Source organism: Sminthopsis crassicaudata, chromosome 2, assembly GCF_048593235.1.
Source record: "Sminthopsis crassicaudata isolate SCR6 chromosome 2, ASM4859323v1, whole genome shotgun sequence".
NCBI classification, from domain to species: Eukaryota; Metazoa; Chordata; class Mammalia; order Dasyuromorphia; family Dasyuridae; genus Sminthopsis; species Sminthopsis crassicaudata.
In genome coordinates, this window is record NC_133618.1 from 465,745,723 (window position 1) to 465,761,953 (window position 16,231).

The 16,231-nt window shown below is 34.3% G+C and overlaps 1 protein-coding gene across 6 annotated transcripts in view; it reads right to left on the minus strand.

Moving 5' to 3' along the window:
• DENND1A (DENN domain containing 1A) overlaps positions 1-16,231 on the minus strand; it is a 701,497-nt gene that overhangs the window by 308,605 nt on the left and 376,661 nt on the right. For all 6 annotated transcript variants that reach the window (XM_074293045.1, XM_074293044.1, XM_074293042.1 and 3 more), the window contains one exon: positions 10,716-10,816. In XM_074293045.1, coding sequence (XP_074149146.1) covers positions 10,716-10,816 — 101 coding nt within the window. The remainder of the gene's footprint in view (positions 1-10,715; positions 10,817-16,231) is intronic.

Here is a 16,231-nt window from a genome sequence, read left to right on the forward strand (position 1 = left end):
TTACCTTTTACAATCTGTATTATATTCAATTTCAATACTTTGAAGTTATTCTCTCCAAAGTTACCAAGTTATTAATCACCAAATCTTTTTTCAGTTATCATCATTTTTTACTTGTCTGGTGTATTTGAAACTTGCCTTCAGGATGTGGCCTTCTGGGGGGACTTTAAAGACACTTCCCTTTCCTGGTTTTTCCCCAACTATGGGAATATCCCAAGGCTCCGGTTCTCTTTTCTTGTGTTTCCCATGTCTGAAATACACTCTTCCTTTATTTCTATCTCTAAGAATCCCTCTCCTTAACTTACATGAACTGATGCTGAGTGAAATGAGCAGGACCAGGAGATCATTATATGCTTCAACAACAATACTATATGATGATCAATTCTGATAGACGTGGCTCTCTCCAACAATGAGATGAACCAAATCAGTTCCATTTGATCAATAATGAATAGAACCAGCTACACTCAATGAAAGAACTCTGGGAAATGAGTGTAAACCACTACATAGCATATCTAATCCCTCTATTTTTGTCTGCCTACATTTTTGATTTCCTTCACAAGTTAATTGTACACTATTTCAAAGTCGGATTCTTCTTGTGCAACAAAATAACTGTATGGACAAGAATACATATATTGTATTTAACTTATTTAACATGTATTGGTCAACCTGTTATCTGGGGGAGATGGTGGGGCTAAGGAGGGGAAAAAATTGAGATAAAAGGTTTTGTAAGGGTCAATGTTGAAAAATTACCCATGGGGGAAAAGAAAAAAGAAAAAAAGAAAAATTACTCATGCATATATCTTGTAAATAAAAAACTTTAATAAAAAAAATTTTTTTAAAAGAATCTTCAAAATGCAGCCCAAACACTACTTTCTACACAATGCCTTTCCTGCCTCTTCAATACCTAATGATCCTTTTCATTATTTTATAGTTATTTTGTATAAGTCAATGTGTGGATATTATTTTCCCAAATAGAATTTAAGCTCTTTGAGAATAGGGATTGGATTTTTTCTTTTTTAGTCTATGTATCCCCTTTCCTAGATAATACTTGGTACACAGTGGGTGCTTAATAAATGCCTGCTGGTCAAGTAATTCGCTAATGCTGATGGTGTCTTTAATTAGTAATAAGACAACTCTACGATTAAACGCTTTCTAAAGGTTCTCTATATGGGATTGTTTCACAAGCTCTCACTGATTTTCCTAATTTCATCTTCAGTAAAAGAAAACTAATCAACACTGTAGATTTAGCCTGTTAGTCCTAGCCACGCCCAACCTTCAGTGCTATTCCCCATGGAAGAGGGGAAGAAACAGCTAAGGTAGGGAACATTATCAGTTTCATGTTTTCAAAGTCAGAAAGAGAGAGCACAGCTCTATACTAGGATGGAGCTCAGTAGCACATGTTTTTAAATATTCATAAGGACTGGAAATGCATCCCTCCTTTCATTTTCTCTGCCATCTGCTTTTGTTTCTTGTCTTTTCATTCTTATGCCACAGCTGCAAATGAAAACAACTACACAATAATGTAAGTTAAATTGAAAAAAAAAAAAAAAGTTTTAAATAAAAACTGTCAAAGGGACCTAGAACAGAAAGACAACCTTTCCCTGAACTTGTGATACAGGTTGATTTTGCATGGTACAGTAAAAAGATCACTCCACTTAGAAGATGAGGATGTTAACATTGGTTCGGCCTCTTAATATTTATGTGACCTTAGTCAAATCATTTAATTCCTTAAGGACTCAATTTTCTCATATGTAAAACTAGGAAGAGGAATGGGTTGGAAAATGATTTTTGAAGTCTCTTTGTAACTGAAATCCTATTAAATCTAAGAGTCAAATAAAGGTTGAGTCAAAATCTTTACACCTTTAAGCTGAATGACTACACAAATCCCTTCAACTTTAAAAAGATACCTGTATTATAAGATGATCAATTCTGATGGACATGGCTCTTTCCAACAATGAGATGTTTCAGATTAGTTCCAATAATCTTGTGATAAAGACAGGCATTTATATCCAGAGAGAGGACTGTGGGAACTGAGTGTGGATCACAACATAACATTCTTACTCTTTGTGTTGCTGTTTGATAGCATATTTTCTTCTCAGTTTTTTTTTTTTCTTTCTCGATTTGATTTTTCTTGTGCAGCAAGATAACTGTATACATATGTATACATATATTGGATTTAACATATATTTATACATATTTTACATGTATTGGATTACCTGCTATCTAGGAGAGGGAGTGGGGTAAAGGAGGGGAAAATTTGGAACATAAGGTTTTGCAAGGATCAATATTGAAAAATCCTATATTTCGTAAATAAAAAACTTTAATTTAGAGAAAAAAAAAAAGGAAAAAATATATACTGTCCCCCCCCCCAAGGGATTTTGACTCAATCTTTTACACAAGTTCTAAGAAACAGTACTGGATCTGGAAGACCTGGGTTCAAATTCTGCTGCTTACTATGTGACTGGCTATCAACTATTTTTAACTTTCTAATGGAATTATTCATACTCATCCTCAATGGGTTTCATGAGAAAAGTACTTTAAAAATATGACTGCTTTAGAAATGAATATTATTGCCATTGCATATTCATTTAGCAAACAATTACTAAAGACTGATTATACTATTATTATGATAGTGACTGAAGTCAAGAAAACTTGAGTTTTATCCTGGCCTCAGATAGTTACAGATAGCTGTATATCCCAGGGAAATTTAACCCTGTTTGCCTCAGTTTCTTCATGTGTAAAAGGAGCTGGAGAAGGAAATTAAAAACAAAAAAGCACTCCAATGTCTTTGCCAAGATCACAAATGAATCATGAAGAACTGGACAGGGCTGAAAAACAACTGAACAATAAAATTATGCTATAATGTTATGTTCAATGTTAACAGGAAAGGAGACACAAAAATACGAAGAAAAAAACAAAAAAAAAAAAAAACCACTCACCCAAAAAACCCAAAGGATTACAATCCAATATAGAGAGACACAGATAAATACATTATGTGAATAAAAACATGAGATTTTTATAAAAGGAGACAAGTTCTGATGAGGCAGAAATCATGTCCCACTGGAGAGAAGGGAAAAGAAAGATAAAGGAAAGCTGCTTAGAGGTGTCATTTGAGCTAGATTTTGAAGGATAAACAGAAGGAAAAGTATAAAGCACTGAACACTCAAAACCTAATTAAATTCAAGTAAAGATAATTAACATTTATTACGTACCTATTTGCTAGAGTACTAGAGAAATAAAAAGCAAAATATATATTTCCACCTTCATGAAGCTTACTGTAATTTTAAAATAAACTCATATTTTTCTAGTTCTTGAAAACTGCAAAATGCTTTCACCACATCCATCTATATAAGAAGACTATAAGCTCCTTGAGAAGAAGGGCTGTTCTTTCCCCCTTTGTTTCCTAGGTGCCTTGTTCAGTGCCTAGCACACAGTAGGTCCTTAATGTATGCCTAATGACCATTATTTCCACTATAAAAGAATCCTAAAAGATCTTTTCTATGAGCTTAAGGGATTTACCCATAGTTAAATGACTAATACATGTCCATTCTAAGGAGAAGGCTGTATGTCTGTTTTCGTGGAGGTAATTATATCTCCAAGTGACCAAAATGTCCTCTCCAAGTTCACAAATCAGGGAAGAATTCAGAGGTTAATTTAAGAAGCATTTAGGGAAAAGCCATTTGGCCTAAATTGATTTATTACAATAATCACAATTAGCTTATTACTAAGCTAATTAAAGCTCCCTCAGCTAATCTATTGTTGTTTGTTAATGTGCAACAGGAGTCTTGCCAGGAATTGATTTTGAGGACAACTTAATGATTCCATAGGTTTTAAGCTCCTATCAGTACTGTTAGGTAAGCAGTGCAAGGATTTTATCCCCATTTTACAGAGGAAAAAACTGAAGCTCAGAGGGATTTGTCCAGGATCATAAAGACAGAATAAAAAAACTTATCTTAGAATTCAGTCCTTTAACTTGAAGATCAATACAGTTTTCATTTTACTACTTTTTAGTTAAAAACTAAATATGAAACAAACAAATTCCACAAAAATATAAACACCATAGTGGGGCATCTATTCACCTTTGTTCAGTGTTCTTTGCCCAGGGAAGGTCAAAATCAGCCCACTGATAGGCTAACTAAATTTTAAATCAAAAAGCCTGGGCTCCTTCTAAGCTCCATTACTAAGCTTTCTTTGTAACATCACTCAGACAACTCTCATTCTCATTAAAACTTACTTTTTCCCCTACTACAAGATGAAGGTGTTGGACTAATGATTTCTAAGATTCCTTCCAGTTTTAATTCCCCTCCCTGAACCCTTTCCTTCCTTCCTAAGTCTGTGATCCGAGTGGATGTTAGCTTAGTCTACACTTATGCCTGCCCACAGTGGGACCTGGATTTAGCCCCTTTTAACAGGTCTTTTCCAGGAAGGCAATGGCAAGTTAATCTTCTAAGCAATGTAAGAACCTCTCGTGGCCCTCATGGTTGTTCTGAAAACCACTACCAGCATGTACCTGAGAGAGTGACTGGTGGTGGCCTCCTTCATGTGTTAATTACACATTCGAAGTCTATTATGCATAGAAAGGGCACCTGCTGACAGCGAAAATGAGTAGCATCTGCCCTTCCTGTGCTGTGAGTAAATTGAAGGTTCATTTCCACAGGAGATAATAGTTTTCAGATTCCAGTCCTTATATCCCCTACATGGAGATATAGTTAACATTTAAATCATCTGCAGAGGAACCAGGCTTCTCTTCACATTTACATCTTTCAGGCTCCTGGCACTTCACTTTAAAATGCTAGTTATCCCCAAAAGCTCCTTACCTTACAGCTCTACAGAGGCTACAGAAAAAAAATGTAGTTAAAAAAACACCATAGACAATATGAGAAACTTACTCTAGATTAAATTTCATGGTTTTTGTAGATGTCAACAATGATTATTAAAAGATAATCATATTAAACTCATATTTAGAATATCTGCTTCTCTCCATAGTTATTTTTAATTTCAGCATTCTTATCTAATCAGATTTCTAAGTGGAGAAAGATTTCCCATAGATATATTAACTTCTTGGTCAAATGTCGAAAAATTCGTTCACAAAGACAAGTATCACAAATACAGCAATAATCATCTAGTCTAGCAAATAGATCTTAAGCTAAGTTGATGCCTATTAACTGAGAAATGAATGGTAAGCAAATTGTGGCACATGGGATTAATGAAATATTACTTTAGGAAAAGATACACATACAAAATCATATAAGGGAAGATGTACAGTGAAGTTCATCAGTCAGTAAGCATTGATTAAGCAGTTACTATGTGCTAGACACTCTACCACCTGCTTGGGAGAATAGAAAAGGCTGAAAGGGGGTGGGGGGTGAGCAGAATTTTGAAAGAAAATCAGAGAAATTAAGAGGAAGAGGTGAGTATGGAGAGCATTCTAGCAATGGTAGAAAGCTCGCAAAATGTTATGGAGTTGGGGGTGAAATATCATGAGCAAGAAATATACCTGGATCATAGTATACATGGGGGAAGTAAAGCTAGTTAGTCCATACATTTTTATTAATAGCCTAGGCACTATGTTAAACTCTGAGGATACAAAAAAGAGGTAAGAATGTCCCCAACTTCAAAGACTTCACAAGGCAATGGGGGATAATAAGAAAACAACCATGTACAATCCAGCTAGAAAACAACTCCACTAGAATTAAGTGGAGTTGGCAAAGACATGGGTAATTTTTCAGCATTGACAATTGCAAAACCTTTTATTCCAATTTTTCACTCCTTCCCTTCATGACAGGTAGACCAATACATGTATTTTAAAGTATAAGTTAAATACAATATATGTATGCATGTCCATACAGTTATTTTGGCAAAGACTTCTTGTAGAACATGAGAATTTAGTTGCGCTTTAAAAGAAGCCAAGAGATAGGGATAAGGGGGGAGGGCATACCAGGTATGAGAGATCACCAGAGAAAAGAGTCATAGTCCAAAGATGGAAGATCTTATTCATGGAACAGCTTGGAAGCCAGTATCACTGAATCAAAGAATATACATTGGGTAATAAGATGTAAGAAGACTGTCAAGGTAAAAGGGAGAAGTTATAAAGAACCTGAATGCCAAAGATGATTTTATATTGCTCCTCTGGACAATCATTTTGAGAGCTAAATGAAGGACTGGATTGGAGTGGAGAAAGACCTAAGAAGGGAGACCTAAAAGGAGGCTATTACAATAGTCCTGGTGTGGCAGTATGCATAAAGTGAAAGATAATTGAAAAAGTAGGAGTGTCAGATTGTGAAAGATTTTAAAAGATTTGAAAAGATTGTGAAAGATTTTAAAAACAAACAGAATGCGAAAACAAAATATGTATAATCTGAACAATATAAAGAACAAAAACAAAACACACAAAAAACTAAATGCTGTATAATTTAATTATCAAACTTGGACCAGGAGAAGAAATGAGAAAATGTACCTAAGTGAAGGACTAAGAGTGTAGAACATTGATTATTCTATGAGATTCAGATGATGTAATAATTTTGCTGAACTGTATTTTTTACCTTCCTCTCCTATTTCTTTATTTATTCTTTGTTATAAGGAATGGTTCTTTGGATTAGCAAATGGGGAAATTTGGAAATGAATTTGATGTAGAAACAAATGATATTAATAATATTCTTTTAAAAGAGAAAACCAAAACCAATTCTCAAAGCACAAAATAAGACATTTGAAAAGTCCATTAGCTGGAAGCCTTCAATTGTGTCTAAGCCTCAGTTTAGTTATATGCAACACAGACCACATTAGGATAATAATACCTGAAAAAAGTATCTTCCAGAGTAGTTGTAAGGAGCAGTTAACTATGTGTAAAAATGCTCTTTAAGAAGGGGAAGGGACCTGTATGTACAAGAATGTTTGTGGCAGCCCTCTTTGTAGTGGCCAGAAACTGGAAACTGAGTGGATGCCCATCAATTGGAGAATGGCTGAATAAATTGTGGTATATGAATATTATGGAATATTATTGTTCTGTAAGAAATGACCAACAGGATGATTTCAGAAAGGCCTGGAGAGACTTACATGAACTGATGCTGAGTGAAATGAGCAGGACCAGGAGATCATTATATAGTTCAACAACAATACTATATGATGATCAATTCTGATGGACGTGGCCCTCTTCAACAATAAGATGAACGAAATCAGTTCCAATAGAGTAGTAATGAACTGAACCAGCTACACCCAGCGAAAGAACGCTGGGAGATGACTATAAACCACTACATGGAATCCCCAGTCCCTCTGTTTTTGTCCTCCTGCATATTTTATTTCCTTCACAGGCTAATTGTACAATATTTCAAAGTTCTTTTTGTACAGCAAAATAACTGTTTGGTCATGTATACATATATTATATTTAATTTATACTTTAACATACTGAACATGAATTGGTCGACCTGCCATCTGGGGGGAGGGGAGGAATTAGAACAAAAGGTTTAGCAATTGTCAATATTGTAAAATTACCCATGCATATATCTGTTAAATAAAAACTATTATAAAAAAATGCTCTTTAAACTTTAAAGCACTATACAAATATAATCTTTGAATACCTCAAAATACAACTGGCCAAAAGTCCAAAAGGTTCCTTCATAAAAATGGTAAATGAATTACTATCCTCCACATACATTCATCTGAATTGGTTATCTAGTCCATAATTTTCCAAGTAGCCGTACATTAAACTCTTGATACCTGGGGTTCTTGTTTTCTAATATTTTATGAAGTTTTTTTTTAATTTTTTAAATTTCTTCTAGGGTCCTTCTTCTCTTACCCTTGATATATATCTTTCTTCCTTATCCTATAGTTCTTTAGCCTCCTTTAAAGAATTTCTTTCATAAAAATTTAGAGTATTTTACCTAAGCAATGTAATTTTTATTGCTAAACACTGATATACACTAAAGGGACTGGGATTCTTAACTGTTTTTCTAAGGAATGATTGTGATGACTGAGAAGAGGACAGAGAAAAAAGAATTAATAGTATTTGTTTCTTGACAAATTGGGTTTAATCTTTATCTGATGGTGAAGATAAAGATAATTCTTTTTTTTTTTAATTTTTTATTTTATTTTATAATTATAACATTTTTTGACAGTACATATGCATGGGTAATTTTTTACAACATTATCCCTTGCACTTACTTCTATTCAGATTTTTTCCCTTCCTCCCCCAACCCCCTCCCCCAGATGGCAAGCAGTCTTATATATGTTAAATATATTACAGTATATTCTAGATACAATATATGTGTGTAGAACCGAATTTTTTGTTGCACAGGAAGAATTGGATTCAGAAGGTAAAAATAACAGTTTACACTCATTTCCCAGTGTTCCTTTTCTGGATGTAGCTGATTCTGTCCATCATTAATCAATTGGAATTGGATTAGCTCTTCTCTATGCTGAAGAAATCCACTTCCATCAGCATACATCCTCATACAGTATCATTGTTGAAGTGTATAATGATCTTCTGGTTCTGCTCGTTTCACTTAGCATCAGTTCATCTCTCCAAGCCTCTCTGTATTCCTCCTGCTGGTCATTTCTTATAGAACAATAATATTCCATAACATTCATATACCATAGTTTACCCAACCATTCTCCAATTGATGGACATCCATTCATCTTCCAGCTTCTAGCCACTATGAAAAGGGCTGCCACAAACATTTTGGCACAGATAAAGATAATTCTTGAGAAAAGATTTTAATTGGTATCCTGAGAGAATTAAAAAGAGGGTTGTGCTTCTACAACTGAGGCCAGCCTTTGTGGTGATGGCTAAAGATGACTGTGATCTGTTGTAAATAATATGCTTGTATCATAAATAATAATGTATGTCTTTGTTTAAGCTTTAAGTAGTTTAAAACTTCACTAAAAAAACGATTATAGGAACAGGATGGATGTGTTTTTAGCAATTCTTGAGAATAAGCTGCTTAGAGTTCATAAGCTGTTTTGGAGTTCCCATCAATAAAGCCTGAACAACTCTGAAGAAGAGATAGAAGAATGAACCACCCTTTGAATTTTCTTTCTCTAATTCTGTGCAACTCTGTATTATATTCTTTCCTCTGATATAATATTAGCTCCTTGAGAACTGGGCCTATTTCTTTTTGTCACCTAGTACAATATCTGGCATGGAGGTAGTTAATAAAATAAATATTTGTTGATTAAAAAAAAGAATTATTAATTTACCCCAACATATCTTGACGATGCATGAATTCACTTTAAAATATTACCAACAACTGGTTTTCTGCCAGTGAAAGGGAGCTTTATTCCCTATATTTATGAGCACTAATTGACTCTACAATCTATTCTCTATATAACTGTCTAAACATCTTATTGCACTACTGGAACTATTTCACTCTATTTAAAACTGCCCACTGAATAAAGTAGAAATTTCTGGATCTGGCATTCAGGATCTTCTGCAATCTGGCTCCAAACTACCTGCCCAGTCTCACATCATTTTGCTTCCTTAAGTTTCCTACCTTCCAGCCAAAATGAACTGCTCATGGTTCCCATTCTTCTCCTGCCTTCTCCTACATCCATAATCATCATTAATCATAATCATAATCATGGTGACTCCTCTGCTTAGAACAAATCCTTCCTTGTAGCTTTATCTAGGGGAGCCCATCTATTCTTTCAAGGTCCAATTCAACTCTCAGGTATTCAATCCCAGTCTACTTGATGTCAAAATTATTCATGTTCTTGTTCTTCCTTTGCTCCTTTATGGCAAGACTTATACATGTCTTTTTGTATCCCAGTGCCAAATTCAGAGCTTTGCACACAGAAGGTAGTTAATTCATGTTTGTAAAATGATTATCTATTGAATGGGGAATTGAATCTATGTTAGTCAAAGTGCGATTTTGGCCTTCCAAATAATTAAAGGCTTTAAAAACAATTCTTTTTAGCTATTTAATGGGGCTTTGTTTCATAGATTTTGCTGCCTAAATATTGTGAAAAATGACTTTCTTTAAATTGAGTTTTACCTGAAATCCATTTGGCCTTGCTTAATCAAAAAGAAAATATTTGCAATACAAAAATTATATGGATACTTCAGATCACTCTCCTCTAATAGATAACAGGAGAAACACACTGCTTTTTAATCTCATAGACAGAAAGAGTGCAAATATGAATACCCAATGAACTCAAAAAATGGATCTACATTTTTAAAAAGGGACAATTTATGTTAACTTAATTAATGCACAAGTGTAAATTCAGAGAAACAAGTTGGAAGCAGTTCCTTGATTTATAAAACAAATATATTTGCCATCATACTGTCTAACCCTACCACGTATGAGATGCTATATTGGTTTTATTATATACCACTCCTTTAGGTAGAGACTGCACTCCTATAATAAAAACTGGAAAATCTGTGTAATCTATGTGTAAACTGAAAAATAGTTATAAAAGTTTATTTCAGCATTTGAAAAGACCTGTGATTTCATCAATTCAGGTACCCTTTTCACAGATCTTAAAACCCTACATGCACCATTGAGGGGAAAAAAAAAAAATTTTTTTTTCTTTAGAGACCAGACATCTTCTGAAGAACTTCTGCACACTGATTGTTCTTGGACCACAGCCTCATAGGGGCAGGGAATGCTTGAAGACTTTCAATTCCAACTCTCAAATGCCAGTGGAGGAAAAACTCTAGTTAGTTCCATTCATGATCAAAAACAAGTAAAACCTCAGAGGGTGATGGGGAGCACATGCCACCTTACCAGCAGTAGTCTATCAGATGTGGGGGCAAAACTGGGATGTAAACATGTTGCCAGAACATCGGGTAGAGCATAGCAGCAGACCCATGGATACAGGCAGTTAACTGTAAAAAACAATATATACAACATGAGATCAAAAGCAGATGACAGATTGAATGATACAAAATTCAAATAGGAAAAAAAGTTTAAAAATCTTCACAGAATTATCTGAAACGATACACTGCGTACAAAGTGTTTTATAACTGTAACATTCAATTTAAAAAAAAACGTTTTATTGTTTATAATATTCTTAGCAATAATAATTGATTTTTAGTATTGTGCTTTAAAGTTTGCAAAACACTACATGTAAATTACTTTATTTGATCCTTAGAGCAATCTAAGAACTAGATACCATAGGAGAGTAGTGATTATACTACTAATAATGCTATTAATTTCATTTTATTTTATTTTTTGGACACTATGACTGTTATCAGTTTCATTGGACAAGTGAAAATAAAGGTGATTAAAGAGACCATACCTAATAATCCAACTCTTACAATTTAAATGTAAGAAAGAGCCCTGATAGGGTACTAGTGATAATGCTATTAATTTTATATCATTGTACATATTGTGTTAAAATGATAGGTCGATAATAATAACACTTCAAAAGATCTATGATTCCATTAATGAGCGTACTTCCTCCATTGCTGTAGATTCTACTTCCTTTATGTCTTAGTGGACAGTTTCATAAAATCCCCACACCTGGTAGCTAACTCTTCAGCAATTAGCTTCACACTCAGCTAATTCTGTTGGTCCTTGGGAAAAATAACTTGCAGTCCATCATTAGCCTACTATTCAGAATCTTTTTAGTTTCCCAGGGCCTGCCAGGGCCTATGGTGCTCTGAACAAACAGCCTTTGTGAGAACCTAGGGTTTCTTCCATAACTTGATGAAACATTAGAAGGTTTTAATGGACCAATTCAATAAAATAATTCACATTTCTGTAACATTTTATAAAGAATTATACTTCTATATACTATACTATATTATAAAGAAAATACTTCAAAAGTATTTGTGAAATAGTTTTACAATCATCATTTGTGTTTCAGCAAAGAAATAAAGATATGTTTACTGAAAACAACATATCCACAGGGCAGCTAGGTGGTGCAGATAGATCACCAGCCCTGAAGTCAGAAGGACCTGAGTTCAAATTTCACCTCAGACACTTAACACTTCTTAGCTGTGTGACTCTATGCAAGTCATTTAACTCCAATTGCCTCAGCCAAAAACAAACAAATAAATAAACAAACACATCCAGATTGCTAAAAGAATAAAGCAGAACTAAAAGTATATACATATATTATACACACACATTAGATTACTTGATCAAAATGAAAATAAATAATATGTAATAAAGAAGTAACTAGCAAAATTTCTCATCAAATAAAATATCAACAGGAAGATTTTTATAGCACTTTATTTCTTATAAAACAGTTTCCCTCACAAAAGATCTGGATAGTCATTTGTCAAGTGTGTTTAGTGAAGTCTTTCTTTGGGATATATGTTAAAATAACTGCTAGCTGAAGTTCTTTCAACTCTCAAATTTTAAGACTCTGTGATTCTGAGAAAGATAATAAGAGCATGATGACTCCCTTTACATGGATGAATATATTAAATAAGATTTGAAATTAGATAATTTTAAAAACACTTAGCAAGCTGCCTTGCACATAGTTAGCCCTACATAAATGTTATTATCATTATTATTAATATACTCTGAAGATTCTATGCTTCAAGTCACTGAGGCGAATCTGGAATATAAGACAATTCTCCTGATTGTAAATCTCTTTAAAGAGACCATGTCTTTCAAAAATACAAAATACCTAAGCTATCAGAGCAACAAAATGAAATTTTAAGTAATCTAATCTCAGTAAGGGAAATTGAACTAGCTTTAAAGGAACAATCAATGTTGATAATAGGGAAACCCACTGATCCTGACGGATTTATAGAAGAATTATTAACTTAAAAAAATATTGAGCTCTCTTTGTAAAGTAGGGAACTTTATAAGATCTCTCTTTAAAAATTAGGGAAGGAAAAGCAAAGAAAGAAAACTTCATTCTAATAATATAATATTGATGAACACTAGATACAATTTTAAAAATAAAATTATGATAAAAGACCATAGCAATGTATTCCCCTCCCCCAAATCACTTATTTAACCAATTACTATTAACTAACATAATTTGTAAAATTTTAAAATAGCATTCTACCACAGAAGGATGGTAAAATATTTTAAAAATAACCAATGTAATCCATCAGATTTAAAACAAAAACCAAACCACATAATTTTCAACAGATATGGAAAAAGTCTTTGACAAATTAAAGAAATAAGGTATGTATATTCTTTTGACTTTTTTTTCTTTTTTTAAATTAATTTTATAATTATAACATTTTTTGACAGTACATATGCATAGGTAATTGTTTACAACATTATCCCTTGTACTCCCTTCTGTTCTGAATTTTTCCCCTCCTTCCCTCCACCCCCTCCCCTAGATGGCAGACATTCCCATACATATTAAATATGTTATAGTATATCCTAGATACAATACATATGTGCAGAACCGAATTTTGTTGTTGTTGTTGTTGTTGTTGCAAAGGAAGAATTGGATTCAGAAGGTAAAAATAACCTGGGGAGAAAAGCAAAAAATGCTAACAGTTTACACTCATTTCCCAGTGTTTCTTCTCTGGGTGTAGCTGATTCTGTCCATCATTGATCAATTGGAAATTGGATTAGCTCTTCTCTATGTTGAAGATATCCACTTCCATCAGAATACATCCCCATACAGTATCATTGTGGAAGTGTATAATGATCTCCTAGTTCTGCTCGGTTCACTCAGCATCAGTTGATGTAAATCTCCCCAGGCCTTTCTGAAATCATCCTGCTGGTCATTTCTTACAGAACAATAATATTCCATAATATTTAAATACCATAATTTAATTTACCCAACCATTCTCCAACTGATGGGCATCCATTCATTTTCCATTTTCTAGCCACTACAAAAAGGGCTGCCGCAAACATTTTGGCACATACCCTTTCCATAAGTTATTGATTTGGCAGTAATAAGAACATGAGGATAATGAGTGTTAGTGGGTGGAATAAGAATAGTGATATTGATAAGTAATCTTAAATTTAATTCCTAGAAATTAAAAAAAAAAAGTTTTACAAGAAACAATGATGTTGCTGTAAAGATCCAAAACAAACAGGAAGCCTGTGAATTCATTTTAATCAACAACAATTAAACATCAACAAATCATTAAGACCCAAATGTGTGCAGAACACTGACCTGATTCCGGGAGTTTAGGTGAGAGAGAGGGAGATCACAAAAATGGATTAAAGAGATTAGGAAAAATTACTGAATTTGAAAGCAGAAGACTTAGTGCTTGAATCCTGACTGCTGCTTGCTGCCTGGGCAAATTCGCACCAGTCACTATCCATCTCCAAACCTATGTTTCTTCATTTGCAAAATGAGGAACATAATATTTCATAAAAAGGTACTTTGGAATTCACAAACCCTAGTTTAGTGAGAAATAGTGTGACAAAATTACTGAACTTGGATTCAGTGAGGTCTCTCTCACCTGTACTGATCCTCACCATCTCACTCTTGGACTACTACAATAGCTTTCTAAATGATCTTTCCCCCAATTCAATCCATCTTTCACTCATTCACCAAAAGGATTTTTCTGAAGTATAATTCTGCCTTTGTCACTGACCTCTCTTAATTAATGAAGTCCAGTAGCATCCTATTCCTTCTAGAATCAAATATAAAATCCTGTTTGAATGAATGAAAAAGTATTTGATAATAACTTACTATGTGCAAAGTACTATTTAAGTGTTGGGAATGAATAAAAGCAAGATTAGTCCCTTCTGTCATATTTAATGGGGAAGACTGTGTATGTTTGTGTGTGTGCACGTGCACCCATGAGTGTGTGCAGTTTCAGCTGCAAACTGAATATAGGAACAGTTCCATGGCATTTTTAAGGGATAGCACCAAAACAGACATCAATGCACCTTTTAAAGTATTATTTCCACTGATAAAACTATATCCATTTCTGATGTTGAAGCATTTGACAATGCAAATTACCACAGTAATGAGGATTGTCTTAGTCTTCAATAGCTATGGCAAGGGCTGTCACACCTGAAGAAGCAGTCACCAGATTGCATTTGCGCAAGGTTTATTTCTTTGGATGATGGATACAAAGTTTTGGTGACAAATAGGACCAGTGGTTTGTAGCAAAAAGAGTTAGTGCTGTTCCTGGGGCTCGGTGCCTTGGATTATTTCCAATAGGATCTGAGGGGAGGTAGTTGTTAAGGTGGTTTGATCTGCCTGCCACATGTCACCTCTTGGCTCTCCTGGAGGTCTCTTTGCTGCTTCAGCTAGTCTAACTCGTCTGTCCCATGAGTAACAAGGTAAAGTCCTTCATATCCCTGTCAATTCCTACCCTTCTAGACTTGCTACACTTCACCTACTCCACTCTACACCAGAGGTCTCAAGCTTGAGCATGCTCCCACAAAACTTCTGAGACTAAACCATATTAAAATGGGAGTTAGGAAATACTTGACAAAAAATAAAAATAAAATACAACATAAATAATATTAATTTGGGGTCTTCTAAGCATACATGGCCCACAGACACCCATTTCTATGTGAGGTTGATGCCACTGCTCTACGCTGACATCTTGATCCTCTTCCCACATACTGTCATATCTCCCAGCTTTGTATACTTGCCCTGGCTGTGCTTTATGCCCCTAACCCTCCAGCTCATGCTCTCCTGGCTTCCTTCAGCACTCAGCTCAAATCCTACTTCCTGTTTTTCCCAGTTTCTCCCTCTCTACTTACCCTGCCCTTGCTAGTACCCTTCCCTCCAAGGTTTCCTTCCATTTACACTGCATCTTCTGTGTATGTAGTTATCTCTGTTATTTCTCTCATTACAATGTCAGTTCCTCAACAGTAGACACCAAATTTTTGCCTTCTTTTGAATCCTTATTGTTTTGGGTACTTAATAAATATTAACTGACTGAATGAGATAGTAGGTAGATCATTCAAGCTTACTAAGCCCCATCATTTATAAAGTTAGGCTAATAACAGACCCTGCTTTAAAGGGTAGTAGTGAAGAAAGTGCTATAGGCCTACAGGTTATTAGTATTCTGTTTTGCCTAAGCACACAACCCTGGTAAATATTACCAAGCTGAAAAATCTTTAAGTATAATCCTAGAGACAGGTTTTGTGTATGCAAGATACAGTCTAGCCAAGTGCTGAGATTAGAATCCCCAATAAAATAGCAATGAAGTGATGAATTGTTTCAGCCATAATATTACATGATGTTGCTTACTAAGGTTTGGAAGGGCCTAGAGTTTACATTGGTAGAAGGTATATCCATGTTGATGAGGTCATAAAGTTTTAAACTATTGAAGTTAATATTATTAATGTAATGTGTTAATATTAAATAAGATGAATATAACACTTAACCTAATGGAAGTCACAAC